At 52.4% G+C, this 27,155-nt stretch overlaps 1 protein-coding gene across 4 annotated transcripts in view; it reads left to right on the top strand.

Annotated features, from left to right (window-relative positions):
- ITGA11 (integrin subunit alpha 11) overlaps window positions 1–27,155 on the top strand; it is a 114,079-nt gene that overhangs the window by 61,662 nt on the left and 25,262 nt on the right. For all 4 annotated transcript variants that reach the window (XM_036932327.2, XM_036932328.2, XM_036932329.2 and 1 more), the window contains exons 6-15: window positions 563–690; window positions 1,765–1,913; window positions 6,273–6,417; window positions 6,879–7,044; window positions 8,999–9,069; window positions 18,077–18,221; window positions 21,613–21,761; window positions 25,325–25,465; window positions 25,719–25,922; window positions 26,614–26,744. In XM_036932327.2, the coding sequence (XP_036788222.2) occupies window positions 563–690; window positions 1,765–1,913; window positions 6,273–6,417; window positions 6,879–7,044; window positions 8,999–9,069; window positions 18,077–18,221; window positions 21,613–21,761; window positions 25,325–25,465; window positions 25,719–25,922; window positions 26,614–26,744 (1,429 nt within the window). The remainder of the gene's footprint in view (window positions 1–562; window positions 691–1,764; window positions 1,914–6,272; window positions 6,418–6,878; window positions 7,045–8,998; window positions 9,070–18,076; window positions 18,222–21,612; window positions 21,762–25,324; window positions 25,466–25,718; window positions 25,923–26,613; window positions 26,745–27,155) is intronic.

The raw sequence follows: 27,155 nt of genomic DNA, 5'->3' as shown, positions 1-27,155 counted from the left end.
AGCCCTTTAGCTGCATCATCTCCTTAATTCCTCATGGTAACCCTCTGCTGTCATTACACCTATTTTACAGAAGAGAAAACCAATGCTGAGCGGCTGTGTGACTTGCCCAAGGTCACGCAGTTAGTGCTCAGCAAAGCCTGGAGCCAAGCAGTCTGATGTGCATTCCACATTCCTAGTCATCACGCCGTAGGGCCCTTCTGAAAGGGAGGTAAACGCTAACCTGCTCATCTCAGCAGAACAGATGGTAATGGGCTGTTGATTTGGGCAGGATGGCTGCCTCAGACACAGTGGCCAGCTGATGGTTCTCAGTCCCTGATGAAGAGGAGAGACAATCAGGCTAATTTAAGCTTTGTTCAAACAGCTAGCACAGAATAGTGGAGCCAAGCCAGAATTCCTGCCTGGGCTCATCATTCATGTTTCCCAAATAAATGCCCAGCCCAAAGATGGCTACCCAGCCCAGGGAATTACACACATAAAACAGGGTCCTTCCATTGTCCCTTGGAGAACCACATACTTGTAGACACTGGCTCCTTGAAGCCATGACCGTGTCCCAACTTCCCAGGGTGCCAGACCTACATGGACATCATCATTGTCCTGGACGGCTCCAACAGCATCTACCCCTGGGTGGAGGTTCAGCACTTTCTCATCAACATCCTGAAGAAATTTTACATCGGCCCTGGGCAGATCCAGGTGAGTGTCCCTGGGACCCTCCTTACTGGGCCCCCCAGACCCACAGAAGATGCTGCCTTGAGGTGGGAGAAGCACCATGTCATATGCTGAGACAGTGTTAGTAAGGGCCAGCCCAGTGCCCTGCGGCCTGGGACACCCATCTCTGCTGGGCTCATCAAGGGGCAGTTTGGGGGAGGCCTCACCTCACAGGCCACAAGCTGTGTTCTGGGATAGACACCCCCTAGAAAGAAAGACTTTAACCAGGTAAAGAGTGAGGAGGAAGACAGGAAAAGCTGAGCAGGCATCAGAGCCCTGTTGAGTGAGACATAATGACCTTGGGGAGAAGACGGGAGGAGGTCACAGCTCCAGCGGATACATGAGACGCTGCCTGGCTGAAGACGGGGAAGGTCCATCCCACAGCATTTGGCAAAGGAGGACCAATGAATAGAACTTGCAAGGTGGCAGATTGCAAGTCAATCTAAGAAATGATTTTGTAACAACAGAGTTGTTAAAAAGGGAGTACGTTTTCTCCCACAACACTGACTTCCCCACTGGGAGATCATTTCTGGGTATCATGGGTGAAAATCCAGCATTAGAAGGGCACCAAATAAACTCTTTGGGCCCATCCAACCGTAATGTTTCATCATTCTAGTCCAACTGTAGTTCTTCAAGGTTTTTTGTTCATTTTGAGGCTGTTAATATTGTCTATATTTTATGAACCTTAGAAATAAAAGAAGCCCTTCTCTTTCAAATTTTAAGGAACCATAGTCCCGGAGTTTGGTGAAAAGTGCCATGGCCCCCCACCCATGCTGTTCCTAATATTTTGGGCTTCAGTTCGATGCTCAAGAAACTTAATCTGCCGGGCCTTTCTTTACATCACAGTCTGCTCTCTGGAGATGCACCTCTCACTTGTCTCAGCAAGCCAGCCGTGCATTCCTGGAACTTTGCAGCTTAGTCACCCTCTCTTGTGAAGGTCCCCAGCCCTCCCCATTGCTACACAGTCACAGACAGAGCGATGACTCCAGGGAGCCTCACCCCCAAAGGCCCGTGTTTCAGGGGTCAAGGTGTTCTGTTGCCCTCCCCTCTAACTCGCAGGTTGGAGTTGTTCAGTATGGAGAAGACGTGGTACATGAATTTCACCTGAATGACTACAGGTCCGTAAAAGACGTGGTGAAAGCTGCCAGCCACATTGAGCAGAGAGGAGGGACAGAGACCCGGACAGCATTTGGCATCGAATTTGCTCGGTAATAAAAAATAATAATGATTTTTTAAAATCTTCAGGTAACTGTTCTAGTTATATATTGCTGGGTAACAAACTATCAAAGAATTTTGTACCTTAAGATAATAATTAATTAATCCCTTAAAGTTCTGGAGGTTGGCTGGGCTCAACTGTTTGGTTCTCTCTTGGGGTCTGTCACACGGTTGCCGTCTGGTGTCCGCTGGGGCTGCTGTCCTCTGAGGGTTTGACTGGAGGTCCAAAGAGGCACGCTCGGCTGGTGGTTGAGCTCGCTACTGGCTGGGAGCTCGGCTGGGGGCGGCCGCCTGAGCGCCCACACGTGGCCATGCGGCTTGGCTTTCTCGTGGTGTAGCGGCTGGGCCCTGAGAGGGAGCGACCCAAGAGCAAGTTTCCAAGACACCCAGGCAGGAACTCCGGCTGCCCTTGGCCTGGCCCCCAACATACCCGAACAAACCTGCCATATGCCATCGCTCGAGCAAGTCGCTAAGGCCAGCCCAGAATCAAGGGGAGGAAAAGGTTTACTCTGCCTCTTGGTGGAGGAATGGCCAGGTTGCCCTGCCGAAGAGCACTGGGATGGGGGTATGGTTGCAGCCACCTTTGGGAAATGCCCTCTGCCACAGAGAATGTGGCTTCCACAAGAGCAGATTCTTCCAGTGGAGTAGTGATCAGCAGTGGAGTGTGAGGAACAGAGTTAAATCTAACATCTGATGAATGAAATCTAACCTTACAACCTTACAAGGCTGGTTCCTTAAAAATCGCACCAGAGCTCACTCGCAGTGATATTGAATATTATCCCCAGACGTCGTCCACACAGATGGCCAGTGCTTATTTCAGTGGCACTGCCACTGCTCAGAACATTGTGCTGCAATCAGTGGGTAATTTTAGAGGCGATTCCCCAAGATCTTGCAAGTGGAGGCCTAGACCCCTAAGATGACCACAGCCAAGGTGTTTAGACTTTAAATGTGTAAATTTTACACCTACAAATATGAGCTCTGCTGTGTTCATTGAGACCACAGTACCATTCTCTTATAATTCAAGCACATACAGTTAGTCGATGTGTTAATGGATTTCTACAATGTGAGAGCTTTTTAGTAGAAACATGATTTCAAATGACTTTTTTCCAACCTCACAACTCTTTATGATTAAGTTGCTGCTTCACTACTTTATTTGTTTGCTGATAAAAGTTGCTCAAGCTTTTTTCCTAAATGAGTGTCCCTCCTTGAAAAGGTGGCTTTTACTCGTTCTCACAAGGAAAAGGCCATTGTGCTGTTTTGCCATCACTGAAGTGGACCCCTGAGACCCCTTGCAAATTGACCAGGGCAAGGGAGGAAGCTATCACTTCCTCAGTGTGAAGCTAACTGACTCACACAGGGATGCAGCCTCTGTTGCATCCGTATTTCACAGTCCACCAATCCTAGGTCAGCTATAAGCATGTAACCCACTAAGTAGTTTGAACTGTTTGCGACTCACGAGCACCACTGGGGTATGCAATTGACACCCCAAGTGAAGTTTGAAATCTGATCTTCCCAGTCTGCCAAGTCCCAAGTTATAGCCAGTGCCTTTTAAGGTAAAAGGTTTTTTCTTCTCACTTGGTTATTTATAATGCAGTTTTTTCTGTGCACCTACTAAAGTACAAAGATCCAGGCCATGGACTTGAGGGGCTACAGAGGTGAAAACTTGTAGAATCCCACCCACCTGGGGAGCTCTGACAAGCATCAGCCTCACTCAGTGAGAATGGGAGGGGGGCTTCAAGAGGCCAGGGAGGACTGCCAAGAGGGGGTGGCATTTGACCTGTCCTGGGAAGACCCAAGGATTCGATCAGGGAGAGGTAGAGAGAACATTCCGCAGAAGACATTCAGCCCTGACACAGGCAGAGGAGAGGAAGTCAAAGAATGTTCATGTTCAGAGCCACAGTGCTTTTGACCATGACATGGGGTTCATGTTGGGAGGGACTGAGACATGCATCTGGAAAGAGGGCTTGGAGCCACACTGTGAGGGTGATAAGGCTGTAGCTGAAACCAGCATGAGTGGCCACTGAAGGTTCTTGGGCACAAGAATATTATCATCAGATGTGCACGTGAGGGTGAATCTCGCAGCCACATATTGGCTTGATGAGGGGGTACAGGAACAATGGTGTGAGTCCACCTTAATTCACTCAACACTTCTTATTGAGCACCTACTATGTGTTTCACACTGTTTTAGGCACTCGAGATAAATCAGTGAACAAAACAGATCAATGTCCTGGCCTCACGAAGCTGATGTTCTAGAGGCGGAGGCTATAAACAAAAAAACAAATAACACAGTATGCCAGAAGGAGATAAATGCTATGACAGGAGGCAGGGGATGGGGGCGGGATACAGAGCATCGTAAAGGTGGTCAAGCAGGTTGGAGAAGGCAGGTATTTAATCAGCATTAACAGAGTAGTCAGGGCAGGCTTCACCAGGAGCTGACACTGGAGTGGAGGCTGGAACGAGGTGAGGGAGTTGGCCAAGCAGATCCCTGCGGGGAGCATTCCAGGCAGAGGGGGCAGCTCGGACAAAGGGTGCCAGGTGGTTCCAGGAGGAGTGCAGAGTCCAGTGTGGGTGGAGGGGAGTGAGGAGGAGGAGGGCTCAGAGGGATGCCATGACCAGATCACAAGGGTTTGGTGGGCCAATGTCAGGATCACAGAGAAATGGGAGCTAGGGCTGGTTTTGAGCAAATAAGAGACATGACGTGACCTACTTTTCCACAGGATCACTCTGGCTTCCAGCTTCATGGAAACTTCTGTTAGCATAGAGACATAAAGCTCTCAGCACTCTCAAGTAACTTATAATCTGATGTACAAAGAAACAAATCCAAATCTTTTTGCACAGTTTTAAATGTGATGATTCATGACAATATTCATGTCAATATTACAGGTTCAAACAGATATTCACACTATTCCACTATATGGAAATCTGATCCTGATGTTTTTCTTGGCTCCGTATAAATGAAATCTGTTTTCCCCCTGCCACACTTTTTTGCATAGAGTTTTGTTCCTGGGCTTGACCCTCCAATGAAGCATAGAAACATCTAGACTCTCCTTTGAGGGACTAGCAGAGTTCTCCCCCGCTGCATCGGGCTTTAGCTCAGTATCTGCTCTGGTTGTAGCACACATGCCCCTGCCCTCCTCCAGTCATGACTCACACTAAAATTAGAGGGTTGTTTAAGTCAGCTTATCCACAATATCATTGAGCTTAGAGAATGGCACATAGTCTATTTATCTTAACTGCTAGCTTGAAGATGCTCTGAACTAACTTATTCCAGGATTTGTGAATTCCTCTAAAAAACCATGCATGTCAGCTCCTCAGCCTGCCATGTAGCAAGAGATACCCTGCTCCACAAAGCCATGTGGCCCAGAGACAAGCTTTAACCTGGCAGGTGGAGTTTAAATCTGTGGATCAGACCCGTGAGGAGCCACCACAAAATCTAAGGGTAACATTTGTTTTTAGATCCTTATTGGAAAATTCTACCTGCTGGGCCAGACTCCTGGGCCAGACCATGTCTGTCCTTCTCAAAACCATCCAGTCTAAAGAAAGATAGGCCACAGAGGTACCAAGAGCCAGTGATGGTTCAAGAACCAGTTCTGTGCTTTAGAGACAGGTTACCAGCTGCGAGAACCTCTCCACAGTGTCTCGGGTCAGCGTGCCAGGCCCCACCCTCATCCCCTCACTGGGTTGCCCAAGAGGCAGGCCAAGTGCCTTCAGCAGGCACTGGAAACAAAATAGAAAGTGAGAGAGGAGTATTTGTCATAGGATTTGATATTTAATAGTTCCCAAAATAGAGTCAAAGTAGTCCTCATGGGACAAGTCAGGTTTCAGCACACGTATTTTATGATTACTATTGTTTGGGTGTTGAATTACTCTGGCTGATCACCTTTCCAGTACTTAGGGAAGGGGTTCTCAACTCTGGGGTTCATTAGAACTTTTAAAAACACCAACGTGCAGCCACAGCCCAGGGATTCTGATTTCATGAGACCAGGTGGGGCCTGGACATCATATTTTTTTTATAACTCCCCAGGTGACTCTAATGTGGAGCTGGGTTTTTGAACTGCTCACTTACAGCCTCTACAGTCCCCATCTGACCCTGAACTCTCCTCCCAGGCCAGCCCCATCTCTCTGCCTGCCCACAACAGTATGGTCAGGACCCTAGAGGGCCTTTTTAAAGACAAGCAGATACAAGACCCATCTGGGCAGCAAGTGAATGAGTGACCTGGGTACCTCAGCTCAGCTGTCGTTTGGCTGGAGGTCCCAACACTGATAGGGCTACCAAGGGCTACGGCCCTGGCTCCTGGGGCTGCCCCACCCCCGCCTCCCTCTGTGACCCTAGCCCTGTGCTCTGGCTCCAGCTCAGAGGCTTTCCAGAAGGGTGGAAGGAAAGGCGCCAAGAAGGTGATGATCGTTATCACGGACGGCGAGTCCCACGACACCCCTGACCTGGAGAAGGTGATCCAGCAAAGCGAGAGGGACAACGTGACCAGATACGCTGTGGCCGTGAGTTCTGCACTCCTGTCCCAGCTGCCTTCTAGAGGCTTTGCCCTCACGCTCCCGAGGACTCCTGGATGGCAGTCAAGCTATCCAGGCCCTCAGATAGGCCTCTCCTTGTTGCATCCTCTCCTGAAGAGCAAGTTGAGAATTTTTTCTTCCTGCACTGCCCAGACCAACCCACAACAGTGACAGGTTCTTTGTCTCCATTGCCAGGGAGGTTCTGAAACCTGAGAAAACCAGGAAACACCCCCAAGCCTCCCAGCCCGAGAGCCCCAACTTAAAACAGGGGCCTCACCTGGCCCCTACAAGATGGCCTGTCTCAAAGTCAAGTGGAAGCATGAGTTGTCCTCACAGCTACTAAAACAGTGGCTCCAGCTGCCCTGGGGCCCTGGGGTCAGGGCCATGCATGTGTGGGGAAGTCTGTGCTATGTCCTGTTTTGTCGCCCCTGCCCCCTGTTTCCTGGCAGGTCCTGGGCTACTACAACCGCAGGGGGATCAATCCAGAAACTTTTCTAAATGAAATCAAATACATCGCCAGCGACCCTGATGACAAGCACTTCTTCAATGTCACCGATGAGGCGGCCCTGAAGGACATTGTTGATGCCCTGGGGGACAGGATCTTCAGCTTAGAAGGTGAGCAGTACCTACCCAGAGGGGTCCACGCCCCTGTACTCATATCAGGTGACATCGGGTGAACCCCATGGAGCAAAATCCAACCCTGCAACGTGGAATGGTCTAGCAGGAGCCATCCTTGGATGCCCACACTTGAGCAGCTCTGTGCCAGACGTGAGGCTATGCACTTTGCAAACAGCCCCGGAAGATGGCTCTGTTGATCTTCTCCTCCTTTGACCACTGAGGAAGCAGATGCTCAGAGGAGCCAAGTGACTTTCCACAGCTCGGGAAGGAGTTGGGGTTTGAACCAGGGTTGCCAAATTTAGCAAATATCAAATACCATGTTTTTGACAGATGTATATGAGAAAATTATTCAGTTTGCCTGAAATTTGGATCTAACTGGATGTCCTTTTTTTTTTTTTAAGTTTTAAGTTCTTTTTAAAGGTTAACTATTACAATGGGTGCTATGATGAACATTCTTTTTTTTTAACTGCTTACAGTTTCATTTTTTTTTTTTACATGGTGAACAAATTCTTACATAGTGAATAAGTTCTTACATGGCGAACAGTGCAAGGGCAGTCATCACAGAAACTTTCGGTTTTGATCACGCATCATGAACTATAAACAGTCAGGTCAAATATGAATATTCGTTTGATTTTTATACTTGATTTATATGTGAATCCCACATTTCTCCCTTATTATTAATATTATTTTTTTAATAAAATGCTGAAGTGGTAGGTAGATGCAAGATAAAGGTAGAAAACATAATTTAGAGCTGTAAGAGGGCAAATGTAGATGATCAGGTGTGTGCCTGTAGACTAAGTATTAATCCAAGCTAGACAAGGGCAACAAAACATCCACAGATGCAGAAGATTTCTCTCAAAACAGGGGGGGAGAGGTTCTAAGCCTCACCTCTGTTGATCCCCAATTTCTCACCTGATGACCCCCCTGCGACTGTGCCTGTCTTAGGTTGTTCCTCCCTTGAGGAATCTTACCCGTCTCTGGCTAACCAGTCTGGATGTCCTATATTTTATCTGGCAACCTGAGTTTGGACCCAGCGGCCTGACTTCCGAGCTGGAGACGGTTACTCCCCCCGCCTCCTGCTCCACTGAACCACATGTGCTGGCTTCCTTCAGGCGGCCCCTCTCATGGCTCAGACTCCAGTTCTGATGTGCACAGATCTTGTTTGCACCGTGCATTGCTATTGCGGGGCCCTGCCAATACTGGGCTTTGCCACGTAGGACAATTGTAAATGGGGAGAAAAGGCAGTGTCTGAGCTACAGACACAAGAAAAGAGACAAAAGTGGCCCGTATAAACAAGGAAGAAGGAACAGAATGTATGAACTTTGAGTTCTGATGCTCAGACAAGAACTTAAATATTCACTTCAGTGTATTTCTCCTAGAAACAGTTGCCTTGAGCATTGAGAACCGTGGCCCGGCTGCCAGGTTCGGGGGGGCCCTCGGTGGGGAGGGGCTCCCAGCACACATGGGACTTGCTCAAACGTGTGGTGGTGGCGAGTCTCCCTCCTGAGGGTCAGCTTAAAGTCAAGGAATCACCCAGAGGCATCTAGAACCAAATCTGGTGAATAATAGGAATGAACAAAGTGGGGCATTCCATTTCTTGCCAAGAATCTAGACTATTTCTTTCCAGGAACTTCCCTTAATCTTTCTCCCCTATTTGGAGAGTCTATGGTGCACATGCCCAGTGATGTAACTCACCCCAAGCCCTTTCAGCAGCGAGTGGCTACTAATAATAAACCCACGCGACCACCTGGAAAGGTCCTGGCGCTTCCCCGTGCAGGCTGCCTGCCGCTCAGGGCAGCTGAGGCTGATGGCCACTGGGCTCGGACTTGGGGTCCCTCTCACCACCCTGACGGTGTCCCCCGGGTCACAGGCGCTGCGGACTGAGCTGCAGGTGTATCTGGTAGTAAGCAATCAGGCATGAGGCTGGCATCTTTCTGTCCCTCTGTTTCAGGCACCAACAAGAACGAGACCTCCTTCGGGCTGGAGATGTCACAGACGGGCTTTTCCTCGCACGTGGTGGAGGTATGCAGGCCCCGGCGCCGCCCTCCCGCCCCCTCTGCTTCCCTCTGTTGGTCAGTACCCCGCCTTTCCTGAGCTCTCAGCCCCCTTTCCCTCTTTCTTGGGGGTCTCCTGGCCTCCTGTTTTCTGTGGCTGGAAGAGGAAAGTCAAGGTGTTTGACTTTTAATAAGTTGTTTCAAGCCCTTTACGGTTGTGAGTGGGCTACAAATAAGAAACCCACCTTCCCTGGGCAGGTGCTGATGGGGACATGTCCCCCCGGGACTAAGGGCTCCGTTCAGTCTGCAGAGCCTAATGTAAAAACTACAGCAACGTGGCAAAACCGATCACACGTGCTCTAAACGTGCCCAAGCCCGAGACGCCTGTGGTGCGGAACATGGCCCAGCACTGACATTGAGAAGGTATCCAGATGCGCCAGATGTATGTGGGCAGGTGGCCCTCGTAGGCCCTTCTCTGTGCCGACTCGGCATCAGACTGCAGAGGTCCTCGGTGGGCACATGGTGTCCCAAGCAGCCCAAGGCCTCAGGCTGTCACGCCCTCTACACACGCCTCCTGGTTCTGACTCCCAAGGTGAGGCAGAAGCCTCACAGGATTGGGAGAGGAGCAGAGGGCTCTCGATCTGTGAAACCTGCTGAGCTGTAGAGGCCGGCCTGGGAGCGCCACGTGGCGGAGGCCTGCGTGGGCGGGAAGTGAGCACATGCCCTGCAGGCAAGCGGTGGACAGACAAGTGCCCTAAGTGTTCTCTGCCCGGGCTGGCTCCGTGGGGGTGGACTCACGCCTCCAAATGTGCCAGAAAGGGCACGTTTGTCCATCCTACGTATGTATCACCTTCACCATCCCACTAAATTTTACCAACTCCTCCGTGAGGTAAACCGGGCAGGACTCCTTGTTCCCAGTTTCCAGATAAATAAACAGAGCCACAGAAAATTTGAGGGACCTGCTGAAGTGACGGAAGTGAGAGAAATATTAGTCTCACCTCCTCTCCCACACCAAGCAGCTGTTCTATGAGGGAGAGTGTGATTCAAAGGGGTCTGCGTCAGAGATCCCGATGTGGGGGTGGGCGAGGGTCCCATGCACAGCATGCAGCGGGCAAATGGACGGAAACGCGATGCACACTCGGCTCTTCTTGAGCTGCATCTGGATGACCTCATGCCCACTTGAACACAGCAAGACGTAAATGTAGCTGCCCGTAAGAGTCATGTTATGTGTACAGAGCTCATGAAATTCTTCCAGGAAATTCCTGTGCCTCATTTCACCCTCAGAGCAGCCCTGCGAGGCTGGCAGGCAGTAGGAGTCGTCCCACTTTAGGTAGTCAGATCGGCCATTCTTCTCTGTGCCTTCTCTGTACTGGGCCCCATGCTAGCTCCCAGGAGAGGAAGAGGCCAGATCTCTGCCCTCAAGAGCTCAGTCTGAGGGTAAGGAGCCAGGCACAGGAGAGACGAGGGTCACGTGGCAAGTCATGTAAGGCATGACCCTGGGATCAGGCCTCATTAGAAAATGCAAAAAGGAAATCTTAATTTTATGCATCAATAAATTCAACAGGCACTTGTCATATGCAACTAAGATACAAAAAGGGACCAGAAATCAGTCTTGAATTCAGGAGGGAACTTGCAAATAATCCAGAACCACAGACCTCAGCTTTGAGAGAGTAGGAGGAACAAAACTATGGATTTCTCCTGGGTAAAAGTATACAATTTGAGGAGGAGCCTGTCCATGGAGCCCCTGAGAAGACCCCCTGCCCAGGAAGGGAGCCACATGCATCCACCTGAAGCTAATCAAGGCAGCATGTGATCAGGGTCTTAAAGGTGGTAGGGCCCAGGTTGGGGGTCAGACCCTTGAATGAAAAAATTTCTGCAGCCGTGGATAGCAGCGAGCATGAGAACAGAGGAAGTTATGTGCACAACACGGAGAAACCTGAGCACACACCAGGGACACATGTCGGGAACAGTGAGCATGAATGTCCCATGTCTCCCCTGGAATCAAGGAACCTGAAGAGAAGGGGAATTTAGGATGAGCTTCAGGTATTTGAGGATGCTTGAGGTGAGATCTGAAAATGGTCCAAGCAGCTCAGTGTGTCAAGCAAGATGAGTCTTTGCAGGATCAACGGGTTCCCCAGCTGCACAGGGGAAACCAGGAGCCCAGAACCTCTGCTTCTCATTTAGGCAAGGTATGCACTGCCCCCGTTCAGCTCTTCACCATACCAGCTCTTCCTCTGTTCCCCTAATCGGAGAGACCAGGGTGCCTCTCCCCATCCTGCAGATACAGACCCTGGTTCTTCTATCGCCCTTGAGTCTCATTTTCAAGGGACAGGCATCTGGAAGTTTTTAGCTGATAGGACTTCTAAAGAGATGATGATTACATCCGAATCTGGAACTCTTTCATACTTTAAAAACAAGACCTTCCAAATCTAAAAGAATGGTGCAATGATGGTGGGCCGTCTGGCACTGTGACTGGCCATTGGGTTGCTATTTTAAAGCACGGAAGTTTTTCAATGCCAGCCACTGATGCCATAGTAATTGGCCACAGCTGTCTGTCCCTGAGAGTGCAGCGCTGCAGCTCTCAGGATCAGTCAGACCTCTCTGGGAGCGGGAGCCAGGTGGGTCCAGCCTTCCTGCTTTGCCCAGAGCAGGTCCTGAGCCTGGCGAGCACCCAGGCTCTCTCTCCTCCAGAAGTGCTCCACAGATGGCCTCAGAGAGCTGCTTTCCGCAAATGTGTGGAAGAAACCTTCTGCCTGCTAGTTATGTCAGAAGGAAAGGTCTCTAGTGCTGGGGGAAGGACCCAGAGGTATGTTCTCAAATAGCAGAGAAAAGGTCCAGTGACTCATCGCCTGGTCTGTTGCCGTCCACCTGGCAAGGAAACCAGCCGTCGGGTTAGAAAGGATAAAAGCAACAAGAGGAAGAAGGAAGCAGAGGCAGGAGAGGAGACCGCAGGACACAGGCATTGCGTCCCAGGCTGATGGCCAAAGGTCAGAGCCACTGGGGCCACCCGGAGCTGGAGCCAGTCCTGGCAACTCCTGTCACAATTTGCAGAAGGCAGAAAGAGAATGTCCTGGAAATTACCCTCAGGATCCGCTATGGTCAAATTCCAGAATGGATTTTTAAGCCAATGATTCCATTAGCATTTGAAAATGAATGCCAAGGTCACTAATAGCTGGAGTGGCTTCTGTTAGTGCTGGCTGCCTGCTAAGGTTGTGAACTCCTATCAGACTGGATAATCTAGAAGAATCTGCCAGAGGCTTGCAAAAAGGATCCATACCCCTCAAAGGGGTGTAGATTCTAAGGGTCTCTAATCACCATGGGCCACAAGGGGAGGATGTGGAGGAAGGAAGAGGACTATAGATCACTGATTCCCGTTGATGACGGATGGGGCTGCAGGCAGTGCTCCCTCTCAGGGGCTCAGCAGCAGAATTTCACATGGACCTTCTACGCCGCAGTCCGTAAATCTCCCCCAATACCAAAAGTTTGCAGAGGGAAGCAGTTTTATGAGAGTGGATCCTGTCTGCACAAAAGCCTCGGTGACTCAACCAAGATGGAAAGAGATCGTTTCTCCTTTAACCTCACGTGATAACCCAGCAGGACCAGCCCCCAGTTATGTGAGAAACAGGCCAAGGTCGGGGAGCTTCTGACCACTGTACCAGCTGCCCCAGCCACCCTCCTGTCTCTTCAGCCTGGGCCCCTCCTGGGGTCATGGACTGGATAGCTAAGGCTATTGGCTATTATCCAAAAATAGACTATTAGCTCCCTGTTCTTAGCTGTTGAAGCTTTAAAGCTGTCATCTTTCCTAAGCATCTGAACTAGTTTTGCATATCTGATTCAATCAAAAGTGAAAGAAACTAATCCATACTGGTGGCATGAGGGGCTGATACCTAGTCTGTAAATGCCTCCTGAGCCCCCATAGCCCTAAAGGGTGGACTCTTCCACTGGCCAGCTAGGGCAGGTAGTCAGGGCTGGCTGCAGGTCTGCTGGCATGCTGTTCCAGATTGTTCTCAAGTTGACTCCTGGTAGCAGGAATCATTTCTGTTCACTGGGGTCCTCCTGTGTGCAGCCCCAGGTCCTCAGGCTGTACCCTGGTGCCCAGTGCCCAGTGGTGACTCTCCTGGGCCTTGCTCCTGGGATGTCTAAGCAGAGACTCCCAAGCACCTGAGAAGGAATGAGTGCCTCGCCGGCTCCAGCACCACACGTGGTGAGGGCCTCCCCTCACTGAAAGGTTGAGGACACATTTCTGGGTCTTCCCTGCCCAACCTCATGCAAACATCCTGGAATTCATCCCTTCCTCAGGATCCACTTTAGGCTTGTTGAAAACATGTCTTCTAATGACAGAATCCCAGCAACTCATTAAAGCATAATCCACCCTCTTAGTGATATATTTGCCTTAGAAGAGGCTCTTGGGAGCAGAGTCCTGCCCCCTCTGCAGTCACTCTGATGTGGACACGCGGGCACTAGGGAGCCATGGGGCAGCCTGGAGGAGGAGGAAGTGCTCGATGCCCTCTGGGCGGTCTCCCCACACACCAACGCCCAGGACCGCCGGGGTCCCCTCCAGCTGCCTCCGCAGCCCCGCTGCTCCAGTGCCGAGAAGAATTGCTGGCATCTGGCATTCCAGGCAAGGGGAACGTACTGCCTGGTTGTGTGGCCTCAGACAAATCATTTAACCCCTCTGAACCTCTGTCTTTGAAAAATGTTTGTGGAATTGAATCTTGAGACTTGGAACTGGAGGTGTGCATTTTGAGACTCACTAATAAATCCAGTTTCCTTAAAATCCTTTTCTGTCTCCACCATGTGCCCGCCTACCCCTCCGTCAGTGCCCCTGCCTGTGGGCCCCGGAACAGGCTGTCCCTGCCTCCGTCACAGCACTCCTCACAGGCCTCTGTAATCACTCACCTGTAGCACTGACCTGACTGTGAGATCTGATTTTTGACTCCTGCCTCCCCAAGAGTACTTTATGGGTGACTTAATGAATGCGAAGAGTTACTACGTGTCAAGCCCTTATTAGCTGCCAAGCATCATGCTAAGAATTTAAAATGCTAATGCTCACAAGCTAATGTACACAACCTGTGTACAGCTGAGGAACCTGAGGCTGAGAGACAGAGACAGACAGACAGACAGACAGACAGACAGACAGAGAGGAACTTGCCCAAGGTCACCCAGCTAGATGCTTGAGAGCTGGAACTAGAGCTCAGCGATGTCTGGCTCCGGAGTTCCTGCTCTGACCACCAGGCCCGGGATTCTCCACCTCTGCCCTGTTGACAGTTGGGACTGGTAATTCCTTGCTGTGGGGCTGTCCTGGGCATGGTACGTGTGCAGGCCACCACCCATCAGATGTCACAGCACCCCCAACACCTCCCCAGCCGTGACAGCCAAAACTGTTTCTAGGCATTGCCAAATATGCCTGGGGCTAAACCTCCCCCAGTTGGGAGCCACTTCCCTAGACTGTGCTGCTTGCAGCACTGAGGATGTGGCCTGACCCTGGCTGGGGACGTGGGCTGGCTAGAGCACAGAGTCTGGGGAGATGGGGTCACATGCCCAGGGAGCATGCAGCTCAGCTCGGAAGGTAAAACTGCTGGGAGGCCAGGTCAAAGGCAGCTGACAGCTGAGCAGGGGGCTGGCGGTGGGTGCTGTGCCCGGACAAGGACTGGTTGGTACAGGTCATCCTCGGGGAGGGCACGGACTTAGCCTCGGATCTTCTGTGAGCCACCAGGACCACATTCTCGCTTCTGCAAAGCGCCAGGAAGTCAGCTCGTAGCAAGCTGTGTGACCTTGTGCCCATCTGTGAAAGGCCACCCAGGCTCACCCTGGTTACGTCTCGGTGGGAGCTTTTCATAGGAAAAGGCGGCCATAAATCAGGAGCTGGTGCTGGGCCCGGAGCATGGGATGGGGCTCTTCCTTGGAACACCCTGTGTTTGCAGCCAGCGGGGCCTGCATGCCTAGCTTCCTCTGTCAAGGCTTTGGCCCTTGTCTTACCCTGCCTTCCAGATTTTTTCCAAACTCAAAATGTCTGGACTCCCCCGCCTAGGAAAAATTTGTGACACAGTGAGATTTTCTCTGGCGTCCTTCGCTCGCCCTCGCAGCCAACCCTCTCCTCAATGTGCACCCTGTCCTCAGTGGGGCTCTCCCTGCCCCCCAACATATTCCCCCCAGGAAAGAGCCTCCCTTTGGGAGCTCAAGCTTACAGCTGCTGCCAGGGCGAAATGGCATTAGGTGAGAGCCCATGAGCCATCAGCTGGCCCAGAGTTGCCAAATCCAGAAGTCCCAGTGGAATTCTCAAACCCCATATATGGTGAGTGGGCATCAGGTCTGCTCCGGCTGGATCCCAGGCACCTCGGCTGAGCCAATCCTCGGCACATCATAAAGGCTTTTGGTCATCTACAAAGCCAAAATTCCATCTTCAAAGGCCTCTCCATGAAGCGAAGAAGCCTGCAGTTGCAAAGTTGGTGGAGAGAAGGAAAGGAAGGCAGAGGTGAGGCCTGACCATCACGTTCCTCTCAGAAGGTGCCCGCATGGAAAATCAGAAGCAGAATCCAGGAGCTTCTGGGAAGCTGACGGTGCCTGCCGTCGAAGTCGAACAGTCCGAAGGGAGCTGAATATACGTACAACTCACTCTGAGAGGATGCCCCACGTTGGGCGCCAGATGTAACATGCCGCACGTTTTCTTTGGGTGAAATGAGAGAACAAAAAACACAGACAACACAGACAGACAGACAATGGCTGCAGCCCCGAAGTGGCGCAGCACCTTTATTTTTATACTGCCTTTCTCGGACCTCAGTCAAGTGCTATACTCATCTTTCCCATCTCAGGGGGGACAGGCCAGAGCACCTTGTTGATTTTCTTAGAAGCTGCCTGGCAAGCAGGGGCGGTGTTTTCACACATCCTCAAGGTCTCCCTATTTTCAGAGTGAGCAGTCTTGGCTCATCTTCGAGGACAAGATATGTTTTTGTGGGCAGATAACCTCCAAGGACGGCACCGGTCGTTCTCAAGCTTGTGCTTTCCCGTGCTGCGTTCAGACATGGGGGAAGGTGCCTTCCCATTCTGCCCACAGACATGTGAGAAGACAAAGGCCGGCCCCTACAGGAAGCAGATGGGGATTTTCTCCTCTGGCCAACCCACCTCCCTGGCCAAAGTCCCAGCCCTGCCCCTGACTCGCTGTGTGGTCTTGGGCAAGTCCCTTTCCCTCTCTGAACCTCAGATGCTCATTTGTCAAGGGCAGATAATGAACATCTGTCCTGCTGGCCTCATACAAATGGGCAGCTGCGGGAGAAGCTACTCCTCAAAGAATGGAGCACACGTGCCCCAAGTGTGAGGAACTCTGACGGTGACGTTGTAGGCAGCGCGTGTTTGAGGTGCTGGCCGTGATCCTGGCCCAGCAGATTGTCAAACCTTCCCAGGCTGAGGCTTGTACAGAGGAAGAGAAAGAAAGCTAATTAGAAAGGATGACATTCAGCAACCCAAGCACATCAGACTCTCCCAGGAGCAGCTTATTTACAGTCAGATCCACCTCTAGGATATTAGGACTTTTTAACCCTGTATAAGATCGACTTAACTTTTTACAGTGACACATTGTAAAGGAGAAAAGTCAGCTCAGTTTAAGATTGGCAGTAGTGCCTGCTCCCCACCACCAAGGAAAGCAGGGCACGGCGCCCCCCTGTGTGCTCAGTCACGGCTCTGAGGGTCCTGAGGCCAGAATCACATCTTCCCATTGCCACCATGGCTTTGGGAGTGAGGCAGATTGGGGGCCTTGGGCCCCCAGTGATGGGGGAACCTCAGATCCCACCAGCAGCTGGGCTTCGGGAAGCTCAGTGGGAGAAAGGGGATCTCACCAGCTAATGTTCTAACAGCCCACAGCTGGGTTGCGGTCTGCACCACCCCTGCCAGTCCCCAGGGTAACCCAGGAGGGAGGCGCCTCTCTGCTTCGACCACCCTCCTCAGGCTCTCACTGCCCCTAGTCACTTCTTACCCTCTTCTAAGTGCTAGTAGTTTGCCTTCCTGCACCCACTAGTTTTGTGGGTTGTGCAAGGAGGCAAGGTAGTGATCGACCAGGAGCAGGGGCCACCCAGAGTGGGAATGGACCTGGTCCTCAGGAAAGGACACTGGAGTCAGGGATGAGGAGACTTTCCTCGGGGAACCAGAGCTCTCAGCACCCACTTACCGTTAACCACTTGCAACTAAAGATGAGCTCATGTCCTGGGGGATTGGCCATCACAGTGTGGCCACGGCTTATCTATCCTGCCTCACTGAGCCACTCTGCCCCCTCACGCATGGCTTCAGCTCCATCCAACAGCCTCCAGGTCTGACACCAAAGGTTCTAAACTCTCTCCAGCCTCAGAGCCTTTGCACAAGTTGTCCCCACCCAACTCAAGTGCTTTTCCTGATCCCCATGTCAATCTAAATTAAACCTCACTGCAATATTTATCACATCCCTCGTTGCACTTAGAAGTTTGCAACTCTTATGTTTATTTGCTTATTTGTTTAATACCTTTGAGCTCCGTGAGGACAGGGACAATATCCCAGCACCAAGTGAGTGCCTGGCACAAAGTAGATACTCAGTGATTTTCTACTGAAGAAATAAAGAAGTGGGATTTACACCCAGGGAAATAACTCAGACACTGCAAAGGACTGTGGCAAGAGGCCAAGGGCAGGGGAACAGCTTGGAGGAATGTCAGAAGGAAGGGACAGTGACAAGAGAATCCTAGAGGGGTTTGGAAGCCCAAAGAGGAATCGGCTCCTTGGTCCTGGATTTGCAGTTTGTTTCTAGAAGATCCCATCATTCTTAAGATCCCATCCTTGGGATCAGCCTGACCCATTTTTTGCTAAGGGATTGGATGGGGCAAGAAGGTCCTCAGCCCACTCAAACGCCAAGAATCCTGGCCGGGAGTTAGGTTGTTGAATACTGAACCCAGGGAGGGTTGATATTCAACCCAAGGTGGCTGGCAGATGCCTCATGGCACAAGGACCTGGTGTGGCTTCCCAGCAACAGACACCTGGAGGACGTGAGCTGATGTGTGTCCCCTCCCCATTGTCAGGACGGGATTCTGCTGGGAGCTGTTGGCGCCTATGACTGGAATGGAGCCGTCCTGAAGGAGACCAGTGGTGGGAAGGTCATTCCTCTGCGAGAGTCCTACCTGAAGGAATTCCCTGAGGAGCTCAAGAACCACGGCGCATATCTAGGTAAGAGCCAGAGCAGAGGGTGTCTGATGGGTGGTGGACAAGGAGGGGGCCCAGGGGATCCGGAACCCTCCCACACATGTGATGAGGCACCTGCCTGTGCATATCTGTACCGATGGAAACACAGGGCAGGAACCAGTGCCTCTTCAGCCTGGCACCTACCACACCCGACACCATGCCCAGCACATCATAGGCTCTCAGTAAATAGGTGGAATAAATGACAAGCAATGCACCCAAACCTGAAAAGTGCTTCAGTGGTTGCTTCTAGACTCTAGGTCAGCTGCTGGTGTGTCTTAAAGCTTTCAGCCCTGACTAGGGTTTAAGTGCACTGAGCCTGCTTCCCCAAGACCAAATAAATTAGAGGAGAAACCTGTACAGACCCCACACTCCTATAGACAGCATGGCTATAAAACCTTCCATAAGCTGAAACGGCACAAGGAGAAGCAGCAACTACTGTTAATTTATATGGAAGATGTTGGGGTGTTCCCAGACCCAAAGAATGACCTCTCTTAGACTCTTCTCATGCCCTAGGATGCAGCTTGCAAACTGCTGCACAAAATAAATTGATGTGAGCACCGATGGTCACACAGTTCAAAGCCCTGGTGTCTTGATGCTGAGATGCTGAGTGTGGTTCCCGGGGAAGGAGCCTGGCGGGGACACTCTCTGCTTGGCATGTGTGCTGCCTCTAGGAGGGCTCCCTGCAGACCAAACGCTGAAGGCTATTCTCACTGTTCACCTTTTTGTAAAAGCGAAAATCCTCTTCAGCTTTCTTTCAGTTAGCGAAAACACATACCAATGCAGGTCTTTCATAAAAGCAAAGAGGCATAACTGGCACTTTCAAAAACCAGAGGGGAAGAAAAGCAGAAAATACCTGTATCATTTTAAAGTACTGATATTCCCAATCAAGGCAGGGTTGCTTCCCGGTAAGCACTTTGGAAGTGGACATATAAAGACAAGCACCAGTCACTGACCTGACGGTGACAGGCTCCAGCTGTGACACCTGAGCCCATTGATCGCAGCTACCGCCAGATCTGTGAGAACAGTGCTCCTGGCCACCCACACGAGGGCCCATCTGTGCCAGCCTGTTCCTTCCTGAAAGGGCTGAGCCAGAGCAAAGACTAGCAGGAGGTGAATGTCCAGGGCGCCCACGGTCTCTGGATCTCTCCGAATTTCCGAACCAAGTTTACCATCTGTGAAGCCACTCATCATGGATGCGTCCTCACACCCCACTCCTCTGTGAGCCTGGGCCAAGAAGAGTTGGCAACATCTGTCCACACGTCCGTCTTCTCTCTAATCTCCACGCCATCCCCCAGTGCCCACTAGCTCTTCAGTCACATGCCCTGCCTAGGACGCTGCTCACCTTGAGGTGACAGCAGGACAGAATGCTGAAATCAAGACTTTCTGGACAATCCAGAGATGTAGGTCCCTGAAGTTCCCCAACAGGACCTGGCCCTAAGTCCTGGGGTCTGTGTCACTCGACAGCTGTTAAACCCAGACTGCATAGACAGCACAGTGGTGAGCAGGCCACAGCCCCAGCCCTCAAGCTGCTCGCCAGCCAGGGGGGACAGAGATGTGCCCAGATGCAAATTATAACACAAGGGAGGTAAGAGCTCAGATACAAGCACAAATGGAGGAGAGAGAGACTGGACTCCTTGCAAGGGCTCAAATAGTAGAGGTGATGCCAGAAAAACAAAGGTTAGCACCCGTTTAGCTCAAATCCTCACATGTGCATGGCACTCTGCCAAAAGTGACGTCACCAAGAAAGGGCCATACCACGCAGGCACCACAACAACGTGTTAAATGACAGAGAGATATCCTCAGGGTCCCGGAACTGAGTGAGTGGGGGAAATGCTGTGAGAGGCTGTGCCCCAGTGGGCTGGCCCACTCTGGCAGCTGCTGCGCAGGAGCTGGGGCCTCTGCCAGGTCTCTAGGGCAAGGGGAATGGAATAAGCCAGGAAAGCCCAAGCAAAGGAGAGAAGTGCGAGAAGCCTAGGAAAGCTCAGGACACAGGAAGCAGACAGGCATGGCTGGAGCACAGGGGAGCTTAGGACAGGGAAGAGGAAGTCAGGCCAGGGCAGGCTGCCGCAGGAAGCCCTGAACGCCAGGTTACGGGGGTTGAGATACTTCACATTGGCGGCAGGGAGATGGTGAGGGTGTCTGAATGGGGGCTGGAGGGGGCAGCAGGTTGAATATCCCCACCCCAGTCCAGCAGAGCCACCCTCCTCCTCCCAGAAGACCCTGGTCTGGTGAAGCCAGGCTGAAGGAGCTTCATGAGGCCCGTGGTGCTGTCACCAGTCACCGCCCTGGGTAGGGGTCTTGAGGGAGTGTCTTCTCTTCCTCCTCCCTCTGTGGCTCATCCAGTGAGGGCAGCATCTAGGATCTCTGGGAGATTCCTCACTATTGCCTCAAGGAAGGTGGAATGGTTGGGGCTGGGGGGGTTGGAGGAAGGAGACCAGGAGGCCAAGCACTCCACCTCCACACCACAGGAACCGTATGGACTTCTGTCCCCTTGTCAGGCCTTCTGTCCCTTGTCAGGCTCTTGGGGAGGCTGGTCCAGCTTTCAGGATGGCCTTGCCTAGTAACCAAAAACCTGCAGGGGAACTGGGGCCACAGGCAACAGACAGTGGAAAGCCAGACGTTCTCAATGTTGCTTGGAGCTTTGAGAGTCAGCCCACACCTGCCCCAGGACATCGGCCCCCAAGCCCTTCCCACCACCGGGGTCCCTCCTTCTGAGGAAACCCAAAAGCCCTGGGTTTTCTTCCTCTCTTCGTGGTGTTATGTGGAACTGCGAGGAACCTAGGCTCCCTCCTTCGAGTCTGCAGGGCTTTGGGGCTGCAAGAGCCCCTGGGAACCCCATGTAGATGCCAAGTGGAGCCGGCCCTTACATCTGCACAGCCAACACTGTAGTTTTCTGCGGCCCACATAGCAGGGAGTCATGGTAATGAAGAGAACATTGGCTGGTCCCGTCCCTGAGAGAGAAAATTGGTGGGATCAAGTGCAAAGCCTCCCAATATGAAATGAAGTGTGCTTATGATTCACCCTCTCCCACCTCCCTGTACCCTGATACACTCACTCCAGAGGAGCCAAAGGAGGGGATGCCTGCACTCCAGGTCAGCGATGCCTTTTAGGGGCCCCACCTGGCTTCCTGGATTCCCTGCAGCAAGGCATGGGGTGCAGTGAGTCCCCACCATCTAAACTCCCCTCCTGAGCCCTGCCTCTTTCAGGCCTCCCCAGCTAAGCCTGGGAACTACTGCCTTACACTTTCACATCTGCACAGCCTGCCCTGAATGTACTCCCTGCCCCAGCCTCAGGCACAGCTCAGCGGGCTCTGGGCCCCTGGCAAGGCCTGCTGAGGACGTGGGGCCCGACACCAGCCTGTTTCCTCCCGCGGCAGGGTACACAGTTACGTCAGTCGTGTCCTCCAGGCAGGGGTGGGTGTACGTGGCTGGAGCACCCCGGTTCAACCACACAGGCAAAGCCATCTTGTTCACCATGCACAACAACCGGAGTCTCACCATCCACCAGGCCCTGCGGGGTGAGCAGGTAACGGAGGGGGAGGCTGGAGGTGGGGGCAGAGGGACAGACGGGCAAGGCTGGGCTAGAGGGAACTCTAGGGTTCGTCCTTCCCCCTCAGGAGACTGTCCCTGGACTACAACATCTTTCCTGCTTGGGAGCATACACCTCCCTCCTCCCTCATGCCAGCCTTGGAGCTGGACTGTCCTGCTCCCAGAAAGACAGGCCATGGTCCCTGCTGCAGCAAGAGCGCCTGGGAGGATTGGTAGAGACCCCGTGCCGAGCTACAGACAATGTGTTGGCCATCAGAATGAGGTCTTAGCTGCAGGCAGATAGTTCTCTCCTCAGAGACAGACAATGTGTTTAAGCACTTGCGGTTGATTTCTCTCCCATTGGCCAAATCTATAGATAAAAGACGATGAGGAAAGATGACCGATTACATCCACCGTAGAAAACTTGTCCTTAAATGATATGGCTTGTGTGTGGTGAAGTCAGACACAAAGTGAAGTAGACTGGAAAGACCACAGGTTTTACAGTTGAGAAGCTCTAGTTCTGCATATATATGCCTTGTAATCTTAGGTAAAATAATTTCTCTGAACTTCAGTTCATGCCATTAATAGTGCCTACCACATGGAATGGTTTCAAAGGTCCACTAAGGCCTCTTGTTTCCGGTGCACTTGCCTGGCCTCTGCCCCTGACTGCCTGCTTCTCTTTGGTCAGGTCTAGAGTTTAGGGCCAGAGGCAGCTTCTAGCTGCGGCTCACCCACCTGGGCTGCCAGGGGCCCTAGGACTCCTGAAGGCACGGGCGTGCTCCACAAGCCACCTCCATGCTGATGCAGGTGGGAGGTGGTCCGCTCCCACCCACAGCAAAGCCCCGGGGCCCAAGACCCCAGCTCCTTCCTTTTCCTGGAAAGGCAACAATGCAGGATGGTGCAGCCGCCCAGGCCACTGCCCCACCTGGGAGGTGGTGGGCAACCAGACTGAGAGTCTCGTGCTGCTGAGAGTCTCGTGCTGGACGGTCATGGGTACAAACGGAAAAGCTGTGATAAGCTGTTGGTGGTAAGAAGGTCAGAAGACAGGATTCTGATTCAAGTCGTTTCAATAGCCAGGAAAAACTGTGGTGCTAAGACTCATAGCTTCTCCAAGGTTATAGGTTGGGTTCACAGCTAGGCCAAGTTCAGTATCTAGAACCCTTGGGGGACAAGGGAGCTCTCCACATTATGCTCCAGACCTCTGACAATCACAAAACCAGGCCTCAACCCCTCCTGCCTGGCAGCACTTAGCATCCATGGCACCCTGAGTGGGAGCTGGGCCCTAACCAGGCCCTGACTGTCATTCCTGGCTTGCCCTTAGCTCTCTGGAGCCTGGGAACAGCCCCATCTCCTGCATCTTCTGCCTGTGGCCTGTCACCATGAGGACAAGCTCCTCACTGGGTCTAACCTAAACCCATCTAGCTGCAGAAAGCCATCATCCTACCATTCCTCTTCCTGTCTCAAGGGCACTGGCACACCGAGGACGCCGCTCTGTCCCCCAGCCTCCATCCTGCCTGCCCACGCTCTGCCCAGGGCCAGCTCCTTTGGGAATCCAAGGCTAGACCTTGAGAGCTGGAGGGAATTTGCTGATGAATTTATGACATGTTCCCCCTCCAACATCGTAATGAGAAGCCACAGTGCTGAAGGCAGCTAAATTAAGTGGATTCCAAATCGCTGTGACCCACATAGCTGAGGCCACATAGTTAGACACATGTCTCCCTCCCCCCTCCCTTATTTGCTCTTTGTCTACCTCTTAATTACTTTATGTAGGCACATCGCTTCCCTCCCTACCCCATGACTCTCTTCTGTATTTTTATCTTTTTCCTCTGTTAAAAGCTTTTAATGCCTGAGGATACATTTCTCCTGAAAGCATCCTGAGCCAGGCGGTGGCTGGGGGAGGGAGAAGCCTGACTCGGGTGTCAGACAGACCCGAATCCCAGCCCAGTTTGCCCATGACCAGCCTTCGGACCTTGGGCAAATGACTCAAATTCTGAGCGTCAGTTCCTTCCCTATGAAATGAGAACAATGATCTCTCCTAAGGCAGCATGAGGCTCACCCGGCCTAGCCCGAGACCATAAGCATGTCACTCAGGCCTGCCCATGGGAAGGGCTCCTGCCCCCTTCCTAAATGACCGGCTGCCCAGTAGACAGTCACCGAGTACCTCCTGTGTGCCAGGCAGGAGACACAGGCCTGCAGGGGACATGACAGGCACCACGCCCACTCTCATGAGGCACCCGTGGGGGTAGCAGGGGCTGCTGGGAGGAGTCAGGGCTGAAGGGCATTGAGGAGGGACACCATTGCAGGGAGTGGAGTGGGGAAGGGCAGGGACCTGAGAGATGGTGGCCATTACCTGGGCGGATGGTGGTCAGGCATACAGAGACAAGCATGTGCAGAGTGAAGCCTGGGGCCCAGCCAGGCCTGGGGCTTTGGGAGAAGAAAAATCACTAGGCATGTCAGGAGGCGTGTGGGAGGCTGAGGTGGGGGGCAGAGGCTAGGGAGGGAGGGAGGCAGGTCCAGCAGGGTCACGCTGAAGAGTCTGGACTTCAGCCCCCAAAAGCAAGGGAGCAGCATGCCAGCTGTGAGAGGCCACTCTGGCTGCCCGTGGGGGTGGGTGGCGAGGCCAGGCTGGAGGCGGGGGCCCTTGGAAGGTGTCTCACCTGGGCAGAAGCAGCAGAGGAGGGAAGCGGATGGACTCAGGGGTTTGGCACACACCGGGCAGGACCCGTGGGGAGGCAGCAGGGGGGAGAGGCGGAGCGAGGAGCCGTGGAGGCCTTTCAGGTGCCTGAGTGGATGAGGGCCCCTTGCTGAAGTGGGGAGCAGGCACCGAAGCTGGGAGAGGAACAGAGCACCCAAATGCTGATAAGAAACCATGATTCACCTACAAGGTGCCAACCCCCGAGTTACCTGTAACGTTCAAAACTGAAATGAGCTAAGTGTCCAACAATGGAGAATTGATTAAACACACTTGGCACATGCATATTTAGAACATTACAGACTCACCAATGATCATTTCATAGTAAAATCATACATCAGGGAGAAAATGTTCAAGATCCAGTGTTTTATTAAAAAAATCAGCATATAAATTATAAAGGATGATCCCAGACTGTAAAAATAAAACCATGTATACACACACACCCAACCAAGCCACACACTCTAGAGAAAACAGAGTAGAAGAAAATACACTAAAATGTTCATGGTAGTTCTAGTTCGATGTTTTGACTATGGGAAACTTATTTTCTTCTTTAAGACTTTTTTTTTTTTTGGCTCATTTTTGGCCATTATAATGTATCACAAACAGAACAAAATAGCAATCAATAAAATTCAAAAATGGAAAGAAAGAAGCGTGGGGGCTGGGAAGGATGATAGAAGGAGAAAAGAGGGCACGGTAGGACCCCGAGAGAGCAAGGGAGTCTGCTCCGTGAGGGGAGGGGGGAGGGCGTGAGTGAGAATTCCCGGTCCAAGGGTGCCTGCCTGGGCTCCCTGCCGTGGCCAGGCCAGGATGCCCAGCACCAGCCCAGCACCAGCCCAGCCCCACCGCCCTCTCCCTATCCTGTGCTGCAGATAGGCTCTTACTATGGGAGTGAGATCACCTCGGTGGACACCGACGGCGACGGAGTGACTGACGTCCTGCTGGTGGGCGCACCCATGTACTTCAGCGAGGGCCGAGAGCGAGGCAGGGTGTACGTCTACAGCCTGAGCCAGGTACCGCTGCGTGGGGCCGGGCAGCTTCCCAGGGGCCCCTCACCCCTGCCTGACTCAAGTTTCCAGGAGGGAAACTGGGTGACTGGTGGGGCCAGTACACGCCCGCTGCCAGGCCAGGGAGAACAGGACCGCCTCCCGCACCCGGCTTAGGTAGCCAGACAGGCGATTCTGGGGAAACAGGGTGGGGAGAGGGTACCGTACACGCGATCAGGACCCAGAGGGCCATTGCCATTCTCCTGCCCTGGTTTTGCAGAATCGGTTTGTTTATAATGGAACGCTGAAGGATTCCCACAGTTACCAGAACGCCCGATTCGGCTCCTCCATCACCTCGGTTCGCGACCTCAATCAGGATTCCTACAATGACGTGGTGGTAGGAGCCCCCTTGGAGGACAACCACCGGGGAGTCATCTACATCTTTCACGGTTTCCAAGGCAACATCCTAAAGACCCCGAAGCAGGTAACGCTCCACCGGCCGGTGGCTGGAGCTGGGCCTAGGTGTCCTGGTCACTCGCACTCACACAGCCCAGGATTCTCTCCCATGTCCTGGGACGGGAGAGGATTCTGATCTGTACTAGCTCCACTTGCCTCCAGCCGTAATTTTGAAAATGATTGCATTTGTCTTGAGGACCCTCCTGTGACCCCTTGGGGCTCCCTCTCCCTGCTTAACTTTATCTCCCTAACAACGAAACCCCAGGGACCCGAACCTCACAGCCCCTCCACGTGTACCCTCCTATCTGGGCTTGCTCTCCTCTGCAAAAGCTTCATGCTAGACACCTTGCTCACCTCAAAAGTGACCCAGCCAGGGTCCCATCCCTTTAGGCTCATCACTTCTGCCTACACATTTCACTGGTAAGATGGCCTAATATACCATGGTTAGAGACACTGATGGGCTACTTGCCAGGTAACATTGACACGCATGGGGAAACTCTTTGAAGACGCAGTATCTCAAGCCAAAAGAATGGCATTCTGGCAGGAATTTCAGGTGCCAACATAGACCAGGAGAGGAGACAGCTCTGGGCCGGGGAGGCTTCCTGCTGCTTTCAAACAGGCCCTCTCCCGGCTCCCAACTGTTATCTGCGCCGAGGGTCGCCCTGCCCGTCCTGTGCTCACGGCGCCGCACCCTGCTCTTCCTTACCCACTGCCCGCAGAGAATCGCCGCCTCAGAGCTGGCTCCCGGCCTCCAGTACTTCGGCTGCAGCGTCCATGGGCAGTTGGACCTTAACGAGGATGGGCTTGTGGACCTGGCGGTGGGCGCCCTGGGCAGCGCTGTGATTTTGTGGTTGGTGCCCCACTCTTCTTGACTTGCGCCCTCCTGAGGGTCACAATGGAGACAGGGTTTACCAGATGGCCTTTCGGGATCTTTGTCCCTTGTCTTCAATCATCATCAGCAAAACTCACGCTGTTCTTATCCCATCGTGATTACAATCTTCCTTTTTATGGAATCTGTTCATATCCATATGAATACATATGGAATATGTAAGTTATTCCGAAGTCCAAATCCCTCTTCTCGGAGGAGTTCTAAGATCATAGAGCAATTTAATGCCAGAAAGCCCCTCCTAAATGTGCATCTCCTTGGAGGCCTGAATGGGTCAGGGTCAGGTGGGAGGGTGCGGAATCGCTAGAACAGTGGGCGGTTCTGTACTTTGGCAAACACACTGGAATCGCCTGTGGAGCTTTAACACCTTGCTCT

Source organism: Manis pentadactyla, chromosome 11 (genome assembly GCF_030020395.1).
Source record: "Manis pentadactyla isolate mManPen7 chromosome 11, mManPen7.hap1, whole genome shotgun sequence".
Classification (NCBI taxonomy): domain Eukaryota; kingdom Metazoa; phylum Chordata; class Mammalia; order Pholidota; family Manidae; genus Manis; species Manis pentadactyla.
The sequence above is the reverse complement of the archived record's forward strand: the minus strand, read 5'-3'. Positions and strand labels throughout refer to the sequence as shown.